Raw genomic sequence first — 20,938 nt, 5'->3', positions numbered from 1 at the left:
TTTCGCAGTTCCGGCTGTTATTTATTTGATGCACCTACAACAGCGGGTTCACGAAGACAGGGGTTTTCCCGGGCCGCTTCTACCCGCAACAGAGTCCGTGAGTCAAACGGAACAGCCGCGCTGGATGGGGACCGGCAGCCATGATGCCATTCTCTTCTGGATCCTCTGGATGGCCGTGTTTCGCAAGGCTGAATAAGGCCATGAATGAAAGCCCCAGCTAACTTCCGAGAGGAAGCCACGAAGCTAGTTATTAGTCTCTGTGATGCTCAGATGGCGTTGCCACAGTCCAGCAGGGCAAAGGAAGAGGAGTTGGGGTGGGCGTGGGAAATACCCCAAACCATCACTAACAGTTGCTGTACAAGCCTTTGGTTATCCCAGCAGCTCCTTCGTCTTGGCCGCCAACAGTTTCTCCAGTTCGGCGGTAACGTCATCTGTCATTTGCTGGATCTGCGTTGTGAACGTGAGAAATGCATTAAAACAAAACAAACTACACAACTTCCATCTGACAAAGTTAGGAGTTGGTTATTTGAAGAAGTGAAGCAGGAATCCAGAGTTCTGGTGGAGGGTTACAGTCACAGACGCTAAACAACAGCTGCCCGGCGTCAGGCCGAAAAAGGCAAGTAAACTAGTATTCCGTTTTATCCCAGTGACCAAACGGACGCTATTGGGCAGTCCAAAATCTGTTACGTGTATTAAAGCCCCCTGCGGCTCGAGCATTCTGGGAACTGGTTGTCTCTCCCTGCCCACCCCCCAAAAAATCTCTGATAACTACCAATCACGGTTAACCATCGCAAGTCCACGCAAAGAAATCAGGATGAAGATTAAAACCTGTGTGTCTTTACTAAGAATCGAAGATCTGATAAAAGCCGTTCCGTCAGTTGCAAAATGAGTCTGAGCTCAGTTCAAAACACAGAGCTTTTTCTTTTTTAAGACAAAAACACGTTGGCACCTTAAAGACAGATATTATATTTTTAAATGCGAGGATTTTGTGTCCCTTTTGGAAGTTCCAGTACAACAAGTAAAGATGCACCGATTTTCCTGACAGGCTAGCTTTCCCAATACGGGGAGGTGTTTCACATGGGACTCTTACCGACGCGTGTGCTTGAGAGACAGGGACAACTCAACGTATGTTCATTCTGGACCTCTCTCAGTTCATTTTTAGGATGCAGACAAGGGCGTGGGTCTGTCACGGACTTAAGACAGACCCCACTCCCCCCCCCATCCGCCCACGGAACAATACCTGCTTCTCTATCAACTTGAGGGTGTCCTCGGAGACCGAGGCGGTGCCCTTGGCCTTCCTGGTCTGGTTCACGGCCCTGGTACGTATTTTCCTGAGCGCCTCTTTGGCTTTGTTGGTGACCTGTTTGGCCACAACCACCAGGTTCTCCCTGTGTTCGCGGGTGACTCTAGACAAGGAGGAGAAAAGGCTTTCTGGGTGATGGGGAGTGGAAGGGACTCAGGGGGGGAGAACTGGGCTTCACCTGCACAGGTGAGGCGTGAGGCCAGAGGGACCTGCCTTCAACGGAGCCCACAGCACTGGCACGGGCTGGCAGCAACGACCCTCGAGGGCCCCATGCTTTGTTTTGTTGGCGGACAAGACAAATACAGCCAAAGAGCAAAATACTGTAAAACCAGGTGGGGTGGCAGCTGTTTGCTGCCTGCCATGTTTTTCATCCTCTAGTTTCACCTCTTCTCTTTTATACCCATCCTGGAGTTTCTCCTGCTCCCCTCCCCATCCACGGGTGACCTCAGGAGCGCCGTAATGATCAGCCTGCTACGGATCCTCAGCAACCCCCTCCGATCCTCAGCAATTAGGAGAATAATAGTCGTTGCCTTCAGAATCCGAGCCAGAAGGGCGGGGAAAAGAGGAAGAGCAAGCCGAGGAAGGCAAGAAGGGAGGAACGGAGGAAGAGGAGATGTAAGAACTGGAGAAATCTGAATGGGACTTTTACTAGGGCAGTTGAGAAAGATACTATGGAAGGTATTCTTGAAGGCTACTATGGAACCTTTCTCCATCATGGGGAGAGGGGCTAAACTGTCTTCAGCTAACCGGATAGCGCAGTGATTTAGGCTCTGACTGGGGGGGGGGGGGAGGTAACAACAATGGGAATCCAAAAAGCGTTGCAGAAATTACCAGCTTCCAGAATTGCGAGAACGAACACCCCCAATGCACATGCCATATTTCCTATCTAATGTAAGAACTGACTGGAAGAAATGCTTGTATTATTATTATTTTTTAAGTGGGGTTTTGGAGTTTCCAAACTCGGCGTTCCCGTGCCTCATTGTCTAAAATCCAGCCTCTTCACAATTTGACCGATGTGCCGATCACCGAGAGGCAGCTGTCAGTGACGCCGGACCGATTGGACGAGCGCCTGCTCACTTTATTCCTTCCTTCCTTTAACTTCTGCCTTAGTATTTGCTTTCAGGCCTGGCGGCCCGAGGGGGCTCACAATGTCATTTTAAAAAAACCAAGCACCACAACAAAGAATGTCAGCTGGTTTCAGATAAGTTCACTCAGAAGCAGAGCTGGTGTAAAATAAATAAAGAAAAGTCCTTCCTTAATCAGGATAGGTAAAAAAACACAGAGACATTTAAAAATGAGAAAATAAGTAAGTCAAAAATAAATAAAGAAAGAAAAAACAGGAGCAGCAAGTCAACTGATGAAGCCTCGGTTTTGAGAAGTGAAACTCATCCTGACGGTATTCACAAAGTTTTCACCCAGGGCTGAAAGGAGGTAGCGAAGGGTGCCAGGGGGGCTTCTCTGAGCCAAGATGCCCTGTTGGGTTTTTTTGGGGGGGGGGGCACCACAGCAGAGAAGGCTCTGTCTAGGCAACCTTACTGAGACCGAAGGTGGGGTGGGGGGCAAAGGAAGGGCTCAATTCAGCCCCTGGACTTGACTTTCCCCATCCCATTACATGGGACAATCTCTCCCATCACCTCCCCCCAAGTTAGGGGGGGGACGAGACAGAGAGAGAGAGAGAAAAATCACCACTACGGGCGCTTACTTGGGGACGGGCACTCGAATGATGGCGCCGTCTGCTTCCGGGTTTAGGTTCATCCCGCTCTCTTGGATAGCCTTCACAGCCGCAGCTGTGCTCTGCGAAAAGCGGGCACGGGGAGGGAAGGGGGGGGGAAGAAAAGAGATCAAAAAAAGGCAGAGGGAATTAGCAAATAATTATTACCAGATGCTGCAGCTCTCGATCAAGGGGGAGAAATCTATCTTGACAGAACATGGAAACATTTAGTTCAGTTACCAGCAAGACCAGGAAGTTAGCGCGGCTCCGGCGGCTTTGATCAAACTCAATTGAAAACTGCACCCCCACCCCACCCCTGCCCCTCCACCCCCCTCGGTATCGAGGTATCAGTGAAGCAGGAGGATGAGGTTGGTGGAGGGGGGGGGGAACGCAAAACTGAAAATGGAAACCATTTCGACAGTTTGAGGCAAGGCAGATTTTTTAAAATATTTTTTTAAGGGCAAAGAAATCTCGGGGGGTGGGTTGAGGCGGTCCGCGGCCAGACTCTGGACTCTGCAAGACGCGAGGGCCGAGGCAGATGAAAAGATATCGGGATGCGGCTCAGGGCACCAAAGATCTTACACGGCAGTCGCTAGGAGGGGAGAGTGGAATGGCTGGTAACTCATTCCACATTGCTACAGGCAAGTGTGAAAATAAGCTAGGGGGATCAGCAAGAGGTCTGCTCCTTCCAGCTGTGGGTTTTCAGGCCGTCTCCGAGCGCAGACGGCCCCACCAGCAACCGCCACCGCGAGGCAGTGTTGGAACAGGGCTGAGATTGGACGCAGGATGTAACCCTTTCAGTTAGCTCCGGAGGGTTCCCTCAGCTGAGGATGAATGTTTAAATTCCACAGTGGAACAGCCAAAAAATTAAAAAATCCACATGACAGAAAGCTGGACGCGGCATACTGCTTCAAAAATTATACATGTATGTATATAAATGTGTGCCTAATGCTGCTAGATAATGAACAAATATGTATATATAATTGTACAAATATATAATGGACAATTATATATATAATTGTCTGCCTAGTACAACCAGATAATCAACATTCAAAATAACCATAACATACCGTATTTTTCGCTCCATAAGACGCACCTTTCCATAAGATGCACCAATTTTTTAGGAGAAGAAAACAGGAAAATATAATCTGTTTTCTTCGCTCCATAAGACGCACAGACTTTCCACACCCCTGTTTTGTGGGGGAAAAGTGCGTCTTATGGTGCGAAAAATACGGTAATAAGGATGTATGAATGGCTAAGTGATGGTAGCAAACTTTGTTTATGTTAATAGGCAAGTTTAATAAAGTGTCCCAGCTATTCACACTGATCATGTCACGCTCCAGTTCAAGAAAATGTTTAAAATGCCGTTTTCTAAAAGAGACCTCGGGAAGGCTGAATAAGTGAGAAAGGCCGGCAAGCAAAGACGGGGAAAGAAACCGAGTGTCTAGAAAGCCCACCCCTTTAAGCAGCATCTTCTGTAAGTCTTGGCTGATCCGAGCGCCTGCTGTTCGAATAACGCCGACAATATCACTGGGCCCAATTTATTTCTAGCGTTACTAGTCCAAAGCAGGAGTAAGAAACAGGGAAAATACCGGATTATGCTGTCTCTTGATTGGTGGAAACGTGAGCCACCTTCCTCCGTTTCTGATTCCAGCTGTTCCCTTTCCAAGCATTTTCAAATGCACCACTGCGCCCAAGAAGGCTAAAAAAAATGTGGTTTTTATATCAAAATGGCATTCCGAAGCTGGACTGGGTGCCAAAAATCTGAAGCCACGAAGCTGCCTCTGTTTGTTCATGAGTCAGGAGGGGCCACTTCTGGAGGAGGGTTTACTCTATGGGGTGGGGGGACCCTTTCGGCACAAGAAGTCAGATTCCATCTCCAGGAGATTCTTGGGGGGGGGAGAACCCCATTCTGGAAGGGGGCAGGGCTAAAAAACACACCCATGTACCTCGCTGTAATGCTTTTGCTGCTGGTCCTTAAGTCTTAGGAAAAGTACTGTGACCAGCAAGAGCAGACAGGCTAAACTCTTTCTTTCAGCTGCAGGCTGAGGTCTTACAGGGAATTGGAGAAGCAAGAGGAGTCTTCAGCTTGTAGGGTTCTCTAGTCCAGTGGTCCTCAATCTTGGGTCCCCAGATGTTCTTGGCTCCCAGAAATCCTGGCCAGCACAGCAAGTGATGAAGGCTTCTGGGAGTTGTAGTCCATCTGGGGACCCCCCCCCCCCAGTTTGAGAATCACTCCTCTAGTCAACCCATGCCTGTCAGATCTGGGCACATGAACTGCTGAATAGCTCAGTGGTTTAAGTCTCTGGCTGAAGAGCCAGAGGTTGGGAGTTCGATTCCCCCACTGGGCAGAGGCTGGACTGGATGATCTATAGGATCCCTTCTAGCTTTGCAGTTCCAAGATGATAATGATGATATTATATCCTGCTGAACAAAAAAAAATAGCTCTAGTGGGAGAGCTACTCTCATGCAGGGATTAGATCGTCAGACTGAAAATCCGGAAGATCAAAGTTCCTTAGGCTTAACCTACTTTACAAGGTTGTTGTGTGGATTCCTGGATTCCTTAGGTGAAAAGGTGGGTACAAATGTAACTCGCACACAAAGAAATACATGCAAAGGTGACGCCAGGCCCCAGCCACGCAGAAGCCCACGGGAGGCGCTGCTTACTTACTTCTGGGAAGTTGCTCATGTTGACAAGCATGAGTTGTGGAGACTTCAGAGTGATTTGCGCAAGCTCGTTTAAAGGAAATTTCCCGCTGCTGGTTACAACCGTAATATGATGGAAAGCCCCTGAAAGGAAAGGAGAGCAGTAAGGTGGGTGAGTGGTTTGCGGGGCTGCTGGCAACCTGAAATGACCAAATATAGAATTCCCGGCTGCCCAAAAAGACGCCCACCACTGTTTTGTCTTGTGGGTTCGGCCCAGAGAAGAGGGGGCTGAGAAGGGAGAGCTGTTTTCAAAGGTCTGGAAACAGGGGAGGCATGGAAGGGGAAGGGAGGCTGTTGCATGGGGAGGCTGTTGCATGGAAGACGCAACAAGCTTAGTCTTTGCCAGTAACTTCCAGAGACCTGAACAAGTGGATTCAAATGATAAGAAAGGAAGTTTTCAACTAATCACAAGGAAGAGCTTCCAGATAGGAAGGACCCTCTGACAGAAGATGGTTCTCCAATTGAGGTTTTCAAACCCAGGCTGGATGGCTGCAGGTCAGGGATACTTTAGCCATGGGTTTCATGCAACGGTGGCAGGCTGGACCAGATGGCCCTTAGGGAACCCCTCCCAATTCAACAATTCGAAGAAATGTCAACCTCTTTTGCACGGCGGCGTGCTTGGGCACGAAACAGCAACAGGAAAGCGGTGGCCTTTAACTGTTTCTGAACCTCACCAGCTCTTTGGAACCCACCTTTGGTTTTCCCCGCAACAACATGGGATTAGACACAGACACCTTAAGGGAGGGCTGAGGAAGATGGAACAGGGCTTGGACAGAAAAACAGAAGAGATGCACGGAAAGAGTGACAAGGTTAAGTAGGATGCGAGCCGACACAACTGAAGCTGGAAAAGGGCATGTGCAGCCATGGGGTGGAGTGGTGCGTCGTGGGGATCCCTTTTTAGAGAGACTTCATATGGAACACTTCTGTATCTTTGACCAGCGCACTCCCATCTTCCCTCCATTCCAGATGAGCAAAAGAGTTCAGGACCCATTATAAAACAACAAACTCATTAAACAAAGAGAAAGAAGAGTTGTCCTTATGGCTGCCTTCCACCCCTTCTTTCTCCCACCTCCATCCCTCCTCCCGGCATCTCGATGCCGATTTCCAAGAGACTAAATTAGCAACAATTTCCCCTTTCCGGCTGGGGGCCACGTTAGTAGCGGACAACTTTTTTTCCCCCCTCATCATGTTTGCAGCCAGTCGGCTTAGGGTCTTCTGACATGCCCCACTCCCAGGAAGCTATTAGCCAAACAGATCCTTCCTGGTCATGTTCGGGGTGAGAAAAAGCAGCTGGCTTATTTCTTAAAGCTCTTAAAATGGGGGTGGGGGGGGGGGAAATATCAGTTCAGTAGCGGGTCCAGCATTCTGAAGATGTCACGCATTGCTTGTGAGAACCTGAAGGGCCACCCAGGTCTCTGAAGTTGTTCTCCGGGTATTTAAAGGAGCCCCTGTCCTTCCTCTCAGAAACCAACCACCAGCCCTTTTTAAAGCAAGCTTCAGAATTGATGAGCTGCCCTGGCAGATCAGGCGGAAGCCCAACAGGACTGGGGAAAATGCTGTCGTGTGCCCAAAACCCTGAATCGACCCGTCTCATCTGGCTTTTGAAGCTAAGCACGGCGAGGTGTGGTTAGTAACTGGAGGGGAAACCCTTAAGAGAACTGAGCAGGGGGAGCGTGAAAACAGGCGTCAGGTGCCCCTTCTAGTTCTTTAGTGTGGTATTTGTTTGTTTCCTTTTAAATATTTGCATACTTCTGTTTCTAGCTTTTAAAAATTGCCTTTAAATCCAGCAACCAGGCCACTTAGCCACACTACTCAGCAATTTTCTGGAGCACGTGCAGAATGCAAAAAGGGTTCTGTACCCATTAAATAAGCCTGGGGTTAAATCAGAGAAAAATCTGGAGGGGAATGGTGGCAGGTTTGAAGGCACATGTGAGAAAGGCCAGCCAGGGTTTTCCCCTTACCTGGCTAGCCCCGGCTGTTGCCTTTTCACACTTATTGTTTTTAGCTTTAAATATTGTCTTTTAAGGATGTAAGCCGCCTGGGGTCCTTTTCAAAGAGAAGGTGGGGTAAAAATATTTGAAACAAATAAATAAATAACAGAGGCTGGCGAAACGTTAGAACAACCTTCAGAACACGGCCAAAGAGCCCGAAAAACCCACAACAACCAAATAAATGACTGTTTGGTACGACACACAAGCTAGGCCTGCTCCTGCACAGTAAACACCCTGGTCCCCCTTCCCCAAACCGGAGAGATAACATGAAGGCCGTGAAGCTCAGAGGTCAGGGACTCACCTGGGGAGGTCCTGATATTCAAAGTTTTGTTGAACTCTTCCTGTAGGTCTGTAACCACTGCCTGCATGTCCTCATTTACTTCTTCCAAGTTGATGATATCTTCGACTAAAGAGATGTTGATGTTCACTCGGGCCTGGCCTTTCCCTTTTGCTGGAAAAGCACAAAGACACTGAGGTCCCTCTTCTGGCATGGAATGTTATTTTGCAACCCAAACAAAAATGTGTTCTGTGTTTCTTTCACCACGAGCCATTATTATTATTTTTCTTAAAAGTTGCATGCAACTTTACAATAATGCTCAACCCCTAATTTCGGTGGCTTTTTTTAAAAAAAATCCCCCGTTGCCCTCTTGCCTCTCCAAGTATGGCCCAGATTAGAAAACGGTTCAAAGAAAACAGGGAAAGAGGTAAGACAGGATGCCACCACCCCTGCTAATCGGAAAGTGACTGCTCTTTATTTATAGATTTATTTTTGGGGTACAACTTTCAGACCCTCCTGGATTTGAGGCCACGGTCTTTCTCAGGTGCCTACTTTCCTCCGACCACCACCACCACTGTCGTTTTCTGTGCCGTTACCTCCTTTACAACGCTCTTGAGAATAATGTTGATCATGCTTATAAATATCTCTGCGTGATTCTTATGGAGAGCTCGTCCACTCCTTTCCCCCCTGGCGCTAGTCTTGGAGTCGGCTGAAATCGCCGCTGAACTGACAGATGGATAGGTTTTTTTTTAACACCAGGGACTTTAAAGAAGGTTTCGATACCTTTGGCTTTCTTGGTAGCAAGGTGTCTGGTGGGTAAGGTTGGCAGGATCCAGCTGTCCCTGCAGCCATGCCAAAGCAAGACCCGGTAGTTGATGGGGGCCCGGAGCGACAACTTTGCGGAGGAACAGACCACGGGTGCCAACTGCCGGAGACACCTCAGGAATCCAGCCATCGTGAGCTACCTAAAAAAAAACAAGACAAGATAGGAGGCGTGTTCTTTGGGTGATTATTATCATAGGGCTATCCTGTTTTGCAAGCACAGGGAAAATCGGATCGGCACTCCAGGATGCAGGAAGGCGATGGGGAAGCAGAAGCGGGTGGAAACTATGCAGAGAGTCCCTCTGCATGTTTAGCTGAGCGCAACCGGTTTTCCAAACTGGCGAGTGAGCTTGCAAAAACAGGCACGCTTTCAAATTAAAAATTGAAATTAAAACTGGCCACATGGGATAAGAGAGTGTTCTTTTGTAGGGTGCCACCCTACAAAAGGCCCCGCTCTGCATGGCAGCAGAGAGCACCTCACCCCATCCTCAGGGGACTTGCAGGGCTGGGAAGGGGAGATTCGCAAAGGAATCCCTCCAAAGGGGCCTGGGTGGATTTTAAGGAAATTCCCCCTTGCATTGCTTGGCCCAAACCCTCTTTTTCTGATTATTATTTTTTTTGAAGGTGGGGGAAATACCAGGGAAAAGGCTTAATCCGGATTGGAAACCGATTTCGCTTTTGCCCATGTAGACAAGCTAGATCCGGATTCCCCTGCGCAGAAAAGAGAGACTGAGGATTGCAGGCCCCGCCCACTACCCCTCTTCATTGGATGCCTCTCGGCTCCGCCCACCAGCCACAAGTTCCGCCTCCCAGGGGACATAACTGACAGGTCGCCCCACAAGCTCCGCCCACCTCCCCTAAGAAGTCTCTTTCGGACGGGACGAAAGGGGAAAGAACTCCGAACAGGGAGCCACCGAGGCCCCGCCCAGCGCCCTCAAAGCCACGCCCACCCCGGAACGGGTCCCCCCGCCTCGCCCCCTCCCTCCTCTGCCCTGCCTGCCTGCGTGCCTCGCGCCGTACCTCCGACGGGCAGAAAAAAAAGGACCCCGTCTACACCGTGGCCGTCGCGTCCCGATGACGTCACCGCCCCGCGGTCGCGTCCCGGTGACGCCTCCGGAGGCGCCGGCTGGTGACGTCGCCTGAGCCCCTAGCGAAGGGGGAGGCGGAAGAGGGAAGGCGAGGGGGCCGGGCGGAGGGGATGCCGGTGAGTCCCGCGCGAGGCTCCTTTTTTGGGGGGGGGGAAAGGAGGAGGAGGGAGGAGTGGCACTCTGTACATGTTCAGAGGCTCGCGTGCCTTCCCATTTGTCTGCGGCCCGCTTTACTACCCCCCCGCCCACCCTACATACGGCGAGGTTCCTTAACCCTCCCATCTGCACAACAACCCGACCAGGGAGGCTTTGGCGGGGGAGGGGAGAGGGGGTGGGGTATCTGGGTCCCCAACCGACCCCTGTGTGGAAGGAGAGGAGACTGGGAGAGAGTGGAGGGGTGGCGATGGGGGCTTAGGCTTCGCCAACCTAGCTTTGAGGTGCTGGACGACAAAGCCCATCATCCCCCCACCCCACCCACCCATCCAGTGTGGTAGCAGGAGGCCAATTGCCCCCCCCCTTGACTTTTTTTTTTGTTCTCTTCCGCCACTGAGATGGGCTCCAATAGGCCAGGCAGAACTAGAGATGTAAAATTTCCATTTTTTTTCCGGAGGGGGGGAGGAAAGAGGGGGAAACCTGCTTATTTCCGGGTGAGGGGGAGGGAAAGGAAATTTCCATTTGTCAGTCGATCCCCTCTAGACAACTTTATATAAATACACTTCTTTTTCCAGAAAAAAACATGTTTTTCCCCAGAGTTTTTTTTTTTTACAAAATGGATATATTCAGAAGTTTTACATCTCCAAGCAGAAACAACACACACTTCCACAGTAGATTTCCCCCCCCACCTTTTTGACAAAATAGTGTGTGCAGGAAGAGAGAAACACAGAAAAAGGTTTGAAGAAGTGGGATTTATCCAGGAAAAAATTGCATATTGTATGATTTTTTTTATTTTGTATTAGTGGCTTTTAAAGATATCACTTATTCTTGCATTTATATTTTGTAATGGCCACATGGCTCCCCCCTTTTATGTCAACAGAAAAAGGGGAATCAACCAACTAACCATGTAAAAATATTATTTTACAAAACAACCAATTGGTTAGTAAACCCCATTCAGTAAAGGCTGAAAAACAGATTTGTTTGAGCATGTGTTTCTGCTCATTTCTTCTGTAAAGGGCTGTGGCCTTACTTACCTAAAACCCTGCTTGATACAGAAAAGCAAGCAGGAACCACATATTTTGCTGCTTTTCTGTACTGTTAATCACAACAACAGATTGTTTGATGGCGCTGGGTTATGGGTGTGGTTTCTGTTTACAGAGACTCATGTGCACGAGAAGGTAGGCCCTTGTCCCAATGACATTATCATCTAAGAAGAGGGACTGAGGGTCCCAAGTGGCCTCCCTCAAAGGTACAGTACTGACTAGATCCCTGAGCCACTTATCTCTAGGGTGATGCCCTTCCAGCCAGGCAGTTGTTGTTTAGTCATTAAATCATGTCCGACTCTTTGTGACCCCATGGACCAGAGCAGGGCAGGCCCTCCTGTCTTCCACTGCCTCCCGGAGTTGGGTCAAATTCGTGTTGATAGCTTCGGTGACCCTGTCCAACTATCTCGTCCTCTGTCGTCCCCTTCTCCTCTTGCCTTCACACTTTCCCAACATCAGGAGCTTCTCCAGGGAGTCTTCTCTTCTCATGAGATGGCCAAAGTATTGGAGCCTCAGCTTCAGGATCTGTCCTTCCAGTGAGCACTCAGGCTTGATTTCCTTCAAAATGGATAGGTTTGTTCTCCTTGCAGTCCAGGGGACTCAAGAATCTCCTCCAGCACCACAATTCAATTCAAAAGCATCAGTTTTTCGGCCAGGCAGGCAGTATGTCCATACAAATATTAATCATGTTATTTCTTTCTTTATTGGTTGATTGCTTAAAACCATAGGTCATCGCGATATATCAATGACAGCATCAAATATATGTAATAGTGTCATATCACAATTTTGCTTAGAACTCTCTCTCTCTCTCTCTCTCTCTCTCTCTGTGTGTGTGTGTGTGTATGTGTGTGTGATATGGATATGGTTATAAATGAACCTACACAATTTCCAGGCTGCTAAGGTGCCTGTCAAACAGGGCTTGTGGGGAAGCTGAGAAACTTACTGAAAAGGGGAGGTTACCTTGTTCTTCACCTATTGGACAAGTGAATATTAATATGGTTTTCCTCACCTCTGTGCTGTGCCAGTATGCAGAACTGGTGTGTTTGTGGGCTGAACTATAGCTTAGGAAGAAAACAGATCATGGGTGGTAGAAAGAGACCAGTACAGAGCAGCGTGGTGCTATAGGGCTAGTTCTCTTTTGTTTCCTGGAGCAAACCAGAACTTGCCTTCTTTGGCCACCAACGTGCCGCCAACCCATCCCTCGCTCTTCCTTGTCTTCCCCACGCAGGTGCAGATGGCGGCTGCGGTTCCTCCCACACAGAGCCTGCGGCTGGAGAACGCATCCATCCTATCCGAGGGGGCCCTTCAGGATGGGCATCGCCTTTGGATTGGAAACCTCGACCCCAAGATTACAGAGTGAGTGAGGGAAGGGTGAAGGAACTGAGACTCAGGAGGAAGGGGCAGAAGGGGGGGGTATTTCATGGAAAAGCAGTGGAGCCCACTCACGGTAGAAAAGAACAAATTTGTAGGCCTCAAGACTTGTAGGCGCCGGCCAGTTCATCAGATAGGATAACAAACATGTTCATCTTTAAGATGTTATAAGCCTCTGTGCTACTTCTACTGCAGTGGGTTAGCCCGGCTTTAACCCCCTGGAAATGATCTAGAGGAAGGGGGCTACAGATTAGTGTGACTTTGAGTTCCATTTTGGAATGTTTAATTAGCATTGGCCGTATCCTATGGCTGGATAAATGAACCGGTTTTTTTTTGTCGTGCTTCTCCTTCAAAGAACGAGGATCCCCCCCTCTCCTGTTTCAGGCCAGTGTTAAAGTCCGTATCCTGTAACCAAAGCTGTTCTGGATACCGTGCTGCCATGTAGCGTCCTTGTCCAGGGGCTCTACCCTGTCTCCTTTTTGCTTCTGGTACCGGTCAGTTTCCTTCCTCATTCCTGTTCACAAGGCTAGTTGGCGTGAGGGCCTTTGTTACCCGAGCGGCCGAGTCAACGGGACCCTCCGGCTGAGCTTTGCGTGGGCAGGAAAGCCAGCCGGGCCTCAGACGCACCCTCACGTATCGCCGCTTTCGGGTTGTCTACGAACTGCCTCTAATAACCGCAGCTGTGTGGGTCCTCTGGTCCCGTCTCAGGTGGCGGCGAACGTTAAGTGTGTGCGTTTGACATTCCCGTGGCCTCCGAAATGATTAGTGTGTTTAAATTGCGTGCTAACACATTTTCAGCAAGTTGAAGTGCGGCAATTAAACACCAAAGCAGGAGAGCTTGATTGCTCCGAGGGATATTAGATGCACCGGGCCAGGGTTCTGGCAGCCGTCTTTGCGTCTGCCCACCCCACCTCGGCTTTAGAAAACAATCTCCGATTTATGCATTCCAAGTGGCTGCTTGCGCTTTATCGCCCGGATATTGTCTGCCTCTCAGCTGTGGAGGCAATTTTTGCCCAGCGTCTTGCGTTCCGGCAAGTGCCTCGAGTTTTTTGTTCCAAGTGGCGCTCCTTTCAGCCGGGCAGCATCCTAATCGGGCCTCTAAGTGGAGTCCGTCATTAACGTAATGCCCTCTTCAGGCGATTCATTCAGCGCCGTGCGGGCTGGCCTCTTCCCAGTTTTGCATTAATTACCATTTTTTTAAAGCCCCGGTGTTTATATTGCAAGCTTTCTGTGCGGTAAATAATTGCCGGTGCTGCTCAGCTGACAGGCCTCTGAGGTCTTTCGGAGAAGTATCTGTTGCGTGAAAGTTTGGGGTGAAATGAAAAGCCTGGGAGTGGGGCAAGGAGGCGAAGATGGCCGGGTCTCTGTTTGAGTCGTACCCAGGAATTTAAAAGGGACATATTCTGGCTTCTTTCATAGATGGATTGGGAGGTGGGAAGAGTTTGTGGATCTCACTCAGATTTTTTTTTTTTTACACCTTGTGCAGAATCTTGTTGATCTTTTTATGTTGAAACGTAGCAGGGTGGGGTTGAGGGGCTGTTTCTTTGCCTTAATTGTCTGCTTTTTCCCCTAATGAGCACAAGGTGGCATTCATCGCTCTCCTTTCTGATTTGAGCAACAGCAGCCCCATAAAGTAGTTCATCGTCAGAGAGGGAGTAGCAAGACCATGTCACCGAGTGAACTTTCTAGCTTAGTGGGGATTTGAACCCAGGGTTGTGACTGTGGCCTGCACTCTTTAACTACTACGCCAGCCAGAGGTGGTTTCTGCACCCTGGCAACACCTGCCATTTGTAGAGTTTTAAATGCAAGAACCTGATGGCCCCTTCCCCACAATTTATATTCAAGTGGTAGACTGCTGCTGAACTTGGAGGTTCTACTGGGTTTTCACAAGTAGCAGCCACTCCTTTCTCCGTGAGTTGTTCTATTTTCCCTTTAAAGCTTTCTAAGCCAGCAGCCATTATCCCAGGATGAACCAGGTTTCTTTCACCTTCAAAACCTGCCAAGGGGTTGAAAGGGGACACCTTAGATGAGGCGTTTTGAAACCGGTCTTTTTCCTGCTTTTCCTAGCAATGTGAAGCTCCACCAAGGGGGGGGGGGAGTGGTAGGAAACCACATGGGTTGTTTTCTTTTGTATGGCCTTTCCTTCACTACCTTCTACACTGCTTTTTCCCAGGGCTTTAAATATTATTTGATACATTCCAGTAAGAATTTAGAGAGAGAGATCCCACTTTCAAGATCTCCTGATGAAATCCCCTGGAATTTACCAGCAAGCACTAAGACAGCCTGTTCCCGCCGTCTTCCTTCCCTTGATCCGCCTGCAAATGCACATCTCTTTCATGAAAGCTGCGTTAAAGAGATCCAAATAGTTCTGTGTTCTCTATCTGTGCCTCGTAGTTTCACTCCTTTGAACCCCTGTTGAAAAACATTCGGCCTTCAGAGGTCTCCGCGTTTTGCCTCTTAAGAACCCGAAGCCGGCAAGCTTCATTCAGCAAACAGAATCTCTTAACAACAGTCTACTGACTTCCAGCGGGGTTAGGATTCCCGGCCGGCCCTAATAGCTTTAGCATGTGGCCGGGACCGTTCTCATATCCTTGGGACAGCATCGTGGAAAGGAAGCCCCTGCTCAGAGTTTGAATAGCTCAGAGGGTGCCAGGAGGAAAACTGACGGAAAAGGAAACAGGTCTTGGACGGGCTGTCCCGTGTTTTGGCTTCGGATGACAGGAAGTACGGGACGAGATCTGGCTGGAGGCCCCAAGTGGAGGGGTGACCTTCCCTTTCCTTCAGGGCGTGATCAGCCCAGGTACCCCCACTGAGATGTCGGCGGTAATTTCCATCAACTTGGTTTCCTCTTTCTCTCCTCTTAAATGGGGCTCTCGTGTTACTCTCGTCCACCGTTTCTGGGCCTCCTAGATAATTCTTTCTCAGCATCAGTCCTGGACGGTTGGAAGTAAGGAGCTGAGAGGGGACCGTTTGACCGTGAGGGTGTGCTAAACCTCTCAACCGGATAGCAAGGTTTATGTGCAACTTAGATCCAATTGCTAGCCCCTATTGGGGTTAGACCTGTTGAATTAATGGTGAGTCATCACTTACCATAAATCCCAGTAATGCAATGGGTCTACTCTAGTTGGTTCTTGCAGTGTGATTTAGACTTATCTCTATAATTTATTTTTTTCTTTTCAATTTCTTGCTTCCCTCCCCCCCCCCCACTGCTGGGGCTCAGGGCAGTGCACAGCTTGAATGATTAAAAAAAATAATACACCTAAAAACACAGTCAGCATGGAAAACAGCATTTCTCGAATCCAAGCCATTAAAAAAAAAAACACTTTGAAAGCATATCTGATGCAAAAGAATAAGGACAACAGCCTTAGATTGTGTGCACGGATGTCATTTTGAGATGTGGATTCCTTTAGGGAAGCCGTGCCGCATTTTGATCTGGGGTCCCTAGAATTATTTTATATCCTGTCTGCCAAAGCTTTAGAATTCTGTGTTATGGCGAGCAATGAAGGGGAAAGGCGCAGATATATGCAGGGAGACAGACCTCTGCAGATCCAAATTCCCAGCCAGACAGTAAGATGACCTCTTCCAGGCCAGATTGATGGTCTTTGTAGTTCATCAGCTACAGGACTGCCAGCAGGTATGAAAGACAACGGACTGACCTTGTTTCATTTGCCCAGTAGCTAGGGCTCTGGGCTAGACTTCTCCTGAGCATGGAGGTTTTATTCTCAACCCCCATGTCTATAATGAGAACACCATCCCCTGGTTGTGTACATGCCTAGCAAAACATTGTAAGCCAGTACCAAGTGGCCCCCCTACCCCAGAGTGGTGAAGAGCATGTTGTTACTTCTTCCTAGGCCTGAACGTGCAGCCTTGGTTTTAATCCATTCATCAAGTTGCACTCTTTAAGTTCATGCAATTTCATATACACACACACACACACGCACACACACACTGGCATCACACAAAATCTGGCCTACTCTTTAAGCTCCATGACGTTAAGGCTGTCTTGCTTCCCAGCTGTGCACCTCGGAGATGCTGTGTGTTTGAGGGGTAAGATGCATGTTGAATTCTGATGAAATCAAGGCTGATGCGCAGCCAGGCCAGTGGGCCCCTAAAATTAGGTGCTTTGTGAAGGGGGGGGAGACGTAGTAGTCACTTGTTCTTCTGGGCAAGAGGGGGAGGCCTTTTTTCCTTCCAAGGTCAAGAGGCGCTGAGTCCCTTTGGGCCGGAAAGGAAAGCATTTTCTAGAAGAGAAAGCGGGCATGCGGGATTGTTTTGTGCTTGAAACAATAGCCAATAAATCTTGCGGGTGAGTTTCAAAGGAATGAACCGCCCAAAAAGCTCCATAGCGATTCTCTCTCGGAGGTTCAGTATCTTTCTTGGCCTGCAGGAGGGGACCGCTTGCGGCTCTGTGTGTCTCGGAAAGGCTTTCCTCCGTTGCTTCGGCTCCCCGTTAAGCAGAGCTGGCTCCCCTCTCCTGTTGCAGGAGCGTATCCGTAGTAGTAAACCTGGCCGGAGGGTAGGGGGACTGTTTCTGTTCCTGGAATCTTTTTCACTCGTCCAGAACTTTGGAGAGAACTGGCTGCCTAGCATTGCTATGAAACCCACCGTCTGAGTGGAAAGAACGCGAAGCGGCCGCTGGGGGAAGATCTGTGTGGCCTGATCATTGCTGATAACTCTTGAGATGGTCATGCGTTTGGCTGGGCCCCATCTTGTCTGGTGTTTTGAAGCACCTTTTAGCAACTGCATGATCGGCTTCTTGCTCCTTCATTGTGATTGGAAATCTTTCGAAGAGGTGGACATCTTTCTCTGTCTCCACGCCATGAGAGGGGCTCGTGTGGCAACTCATTTCTTATTTCCCCCTTCCCATCACTGTTGTCCTGATATAGGTGCCCATGGCGATGCCTTGTAGTGGAGAAAGGCACCAGAGAGCGACTTCTCCCACTTTTTCATAGTTCGAACCCACGAGGGCCATCCCATGAAAAGCTGAATGGTCAGAGACCCGGGGGTCAGGCAAAAGGCTTCTTAGAGCATCTAGTCGAACTCTGGAACTTCCTGCCCCAGGATATTGTGACAGATCCCAACCTGAATGGGTTTAAAAGGAGACTGGACACATGGGTGGCAGATGGTCCCATCAGTGGGGCTGCTGGTCAAGAGGGTTGTGTATTATCCCCAGGAATCAATCCACAGGTTTCTGGATTTAGAGAGTTGTGAGAGACAGGATACCTCTGTGGCCCTGTCTTGCCATTAGGCTTCTCTTTGTTGCTCCTGTGGGTGGTGAGGGTGACCTTCCGTCTGATCCAGCATCAGGATTCCCTTTATGCAAAGGTCTTCATGGGTTGTCCTCCCTCTCCTCTTCATCCAGGTACCACCTCCTCAAGCTCCTTCAGAAGTTTGGCAAGGTGAAGCAGTTTGACTTCCTGTTCCACAAGTCGGGTGCGCTGGAAGGGCAGCCCAGGGGCTACTGCTTTGTGAATTTTGAGACCAAGCAGGTAAGAACGGTGTGTTTTTTGTTTATTTGAAACACCGGATAGCCCTTTATCGTGTGTCTGACCCCTGACCTTCCACTTCCACCAGGAGTGGACAGTTATTAAGGTCCTGGCTTTTTCTTTCTTTTGACCTACAACTCCTGTTGGTCCTGATGGAGAGGGATGATGGGAGTTGTAGCCTGTCTTCAGGGCCACTGTTGTAACCGAGAAGCTGCTGATGGAGCTTGAATCAGGGGCCTTCTGTGTACGACCCAAGTGCTTCTTGGACAGGATGCATGAGGCTCTCTTGGCCTCTTGGGGAGAAAAAAAGCTTCATTCTTTTTCTCTTTCTCATACAGGAAGCTGAGCAAGCCATCCAGTGCCTCAATGGTAAACTGGCTCTCTCCAAGAAGCTGGTGGTGCGGTGGGCCCACGCGCAGGTCAAGGTGAGCAGAGCTCATAGGCTGGGTTCAGGAGGAGAAAGTCCCGATTCCCCAACTTGAACGGGCCACTTTTCTGAGCTCACTGGAGAATCATGTCTGGGTGCCAGCACAAAGAGCACACGCAGAAAAACAGCAGGATCCAATCAACGAGACTGAAAGGATGATTTTAGCCTTTGCTAGAGAAATTCAAGTGAACTCTAAATATTAAAAGCAAGTAATCTCACTGTAGGTCGAGACTAATGTCTAACGTTGAAGGGACGATAACACAAACATGTAAAAACCAAAGGCTTTTATATTACACTGAGCATATGGCGTGATGCGTTAGAAGTGATTTAGGAAAACAAAACAAGATTCCACACCAAAAGCCTGTACATAAACACATGGACAAAAAGGATGTGGCCTTCATCTCTTTCTCCATCGTCTCAAAACGAACTTGTTTTTAGCTAGGAAAAGTGTGTCATCCTATAAACACCAACTTTTAAACCTGCTTGTAAAATTCAAAATATTTGAAACTACTGGAGCACATTTTAGAAGCTGTCTTTTCACACCGATACTCTCTGTTGGTGTCTCATTCCCCCAGTTAGTTCTATAGGTGGCTTTCGTACCTGTTCTTCTGACTTCCTTCCAGTGACATAGTTTCTGCTCTGTCTCTTTCCCTGCCCAGAGATACGATCAGAATAAGAACGAAAAGATCCTTCCCATCAGCCTGGAACCGTCATCCAGCACCGAGCCGGCCCAGTCCAATCTAAGGTAAGATGCTTCCAGAGACCTCATAAACAATGGCAAAAGCCTTCATCCATTGGTCTCCTGTGGGATCTGGAAGGCAAAGGTGGAGTGCCTCTGAAACTGGAGGTTCCATTCAGCCAATCTCGGCTGTTGATTACCTTCCTCGTCCAGTATTCCCAGGGCAGCATTTGGGGACTGGATTGATCTGTAATTGAGGGATCCCAGGCTTTTAAACATGTACAGTGGGGTCTCTACTTAAGAACGTCCCTACTTAAGAACAATCCAACTTAAGAACAGCTCCATTTGCTAAATTTTGCTTCTACTTGAGAACAGAAATCCAAGATAAGAACAGGAAAAAAAAAACTTTCCTGCTCTTTTTTTAACCTTAGGTCATCTTAGGTTAAAAAAAATTCTCCCCCTAGTGGTAGAGTACGTATTAACCAGCTTTGCATTAGTTCCTATGGGAACTACTAATGCTTCAGTGTACGAACGCACCTCTACATAACAAAAAAACAGCCAGAACGGATTAATTAGTTTTCAGTCCATTCCTATGGGAAATTTTGCTTCAACTTAAGAACGTTTCAACTTAAGAACACCATTCCAAAACGGATTAAGTTCTTAAGTAGAGGTTCCACTGTAGTTTCTATGGACGGAAAAGAGCAGATACAGATTAAATGGTTTTCAATGCATTCCTATGGGAAATGCAGATTCAACATAAGAACTTTTCAACTTGAGAACCACCTTCCAATACGGATTAAGTTCTTAAGTAGAGACCCCACTGTAAGAAGTTGACTTCTGTTCTCTCCTCTGTAGCGTCAGCACGAAAATCAAAGCCATCGAGGCCAAGCTCAAAATGATGGCAGAGAACCCGGATGCTGAGCTTCCCCAGGCGGCGCCTTACGCGTACTTCAAGCCCCCAGACAAAAAACGGACTGCCCCTTATTCCCGGGCGGTGTGGAAGTCGAAGAGGTGATCCTGTGGCCTGGGCAGCATCTACCATCCTATTCTATTTGTGCATAAAGTTAGCAGGGAGAACAATGGACGATATGGAGTTGGATGTGGTGGCCTCCTGCACCTCGGCTCTTGCTTCGTCCCACTGGCGCCTGGAAATGAATCCTCTCCGGTGGAAATAAACACGGATGTTGTTCCCAAACCTGTAAAGAACTTAGCTGGGCTCCAAAATTTTGTTGTTATTGTAGTAAAACCCAAAGCATCATCGACCCATGCCAGGGTGGCTACTGTTTTCTCTAAAAGGTGGGTGCGGGTATGATTTGACTGTTTAAAATACTTCTCTCCCTTAGTCCAAAGTCAAAGACTTTAAACGTGATTAGTTATCTGTTTAGAACATGTATTTGACCAATGACTAAACATGAAGTGAACGGCACAATCTCACCGTCGCACCCCTGTGTCTCTGGGACTTTGTAGGGGGAAGGAAGAAACTCTGAAACGGGAGGGAAGAGAAAAACATTGCTTGTTTAGCACAGCCGGAATGCTCTGGGGCATATGTATCAGTACCTTTTTAAATAGTTGTACAGGAATAAATTTTATTTAGGCTTTCCAAGTGGTGTTTTACTTTTTTTTGTTTGAGAGACCTCAAAGGAGAGATGCTTCTAAAGCCGGGGATCTTCTGCCTTACAAATAAGCAAGTCAGAATCCTGCCAATGGTGCGTATTTACGTAGTTTATCCTGCGCATAATTTGAGCAGTAGGACAACAGAATCCATGACCTCAGGAGGTGGTGAAGCGCTCCAACGCTGGAGGCTTTGAAGAGCCAATTGGTCCACCCTCTGTCTGATCTGCTCTGACGTGCATCCCTGCCTTGAGTAAGGGGTTGGACTCG

General features: G+C 48.6%; 2 protein-coding genes across 4 annotated transcripts; one reads left to right on the top strand and one right to left on the bottom strand.

Annotated features, from left to right (window-relative positions):
- MRRF (mitochondrial ribosome recycling factor) lies at nt 1-9,910 on the bottom strand. 3 transcript variants are annotated; one of them, XM_072984505.2, is made up of 7 exons: nt 9,831-9,910; nt 8,772-8,953; nt 8,013-8,162; nt 5,686-5,804; nt 3,006-3,097; nt 1,241-1,406; nt 1-447 (listed from the first exon to the last, which is right to left on the bottom strand). In XM_072984505.2, the coding sequence occupies exons 2-7, from the start codon at nt 8,941-8,943 to the stop codon at nt 370-372; spliced, it is 777 nt and encodes a 258-aa protein (XP_072840606.2). In that variant the 5' UTR covers nt 8,944-8,953; nt 9,831-9,910; the 3' UTR covers nt 1-369. The 3 variants fall into 3 exon arrangements, with proteins under 3 accessions (XP_072840606.2, XP_020649104.3, XP_078238794.1); XM_020793445.3 differs by lacking the exon at nt 9,831-9,910 and adding an exon at nt 9,448-9,563; XM_078382668.1 differs by lacking the exons at nt 3,006-3,097; nt 9,831-9,910 and adding an exon at nt 9,448-9,562.
- On the top strand, nt 9,878-20,660 carry RBM18 (RNA binding motif protein 18). Its single transcript, XM_072984507.2, has 6 exons — nt 9,878-10,014; nt 12,323-12,450; nt 17,828-17,954; nt 18,290-18,376; nt 19,038-19,123; nt 19,913-20,660. Exons 1-6 carry the CDS (start codon nt 10,009-10,011, stop codon nt 20,070-20,072), a joined length of 594 nt encoding a protein of 197 aa, XP_072840608.1. The 5' UTR covers nt 9,878-10,008; the 3' UTR covers nt 20,073-20,660.
- Nucleotides 20,661-20,938: the final 278 nt, after the last annotated feature.

The sequence above is a fragment of the Pogona vitticeps genome, chromosome ZW-PAR (assembly GCF_051106095.1).
Source record: "Pogona vitticeps strain Pit_001003342236 chromosome ZW-PAR, PviZW2.1, whole genome shotgun sequence".
Classification (NCBI taxonomy): Eukaryota; Metazoa; Chordata; class Lepidosauria; order Squamata; family Agamidae; genus Pogona; species Pogona vitticeps.
Note: the sequence above shows the minus strand (reverse complement) of the source record. Positions and strands in the feature narration are given on the sequence as shown.

Excerpts from the sequence above, each read along its gene's own strand:
- MRRF (XM_072984505.2), bottom strand. The coding sequence starts at position 8,943 with ATGGCTGGATTCCTGAGGTGTCTCCGGCAGTTGGCACCCGTGGTCTGT. Across the intron at positions 8,163-8,771 it reads TGCTACCAAGAAAGCCAAAG|CAAAAGGGAAAGGCCAGGCC; the intron begins GTATCGAAACCT and ends GTGCTTTTCCAG. Across the intron at positions 448-1,240 it reads TCAAGTTGATAGAGAAGCAG|ATCCAGCAAATGACAGATGA; the intron begins GTATTGTTCCGT and ends TTCACAACGCAG.
- RBM18 (XM_072984507.2), top strand. Across the intron at positions 12,451-17,827 it reads CTCGACCCCAAGATTACAGA|GTACCACCTCCTCAAGCTCC; the intron begins GTGAGTGAGGGA and ends CTCTTCATCCAG. Across the intron at positions 17,955-18,289 it reads TGAATTTTGAGACCAAGCAG|GAAGCTGAGCAAGCCATCCA; the intron begins GTAAGAACGGTG and ends TTTCTCATACAG.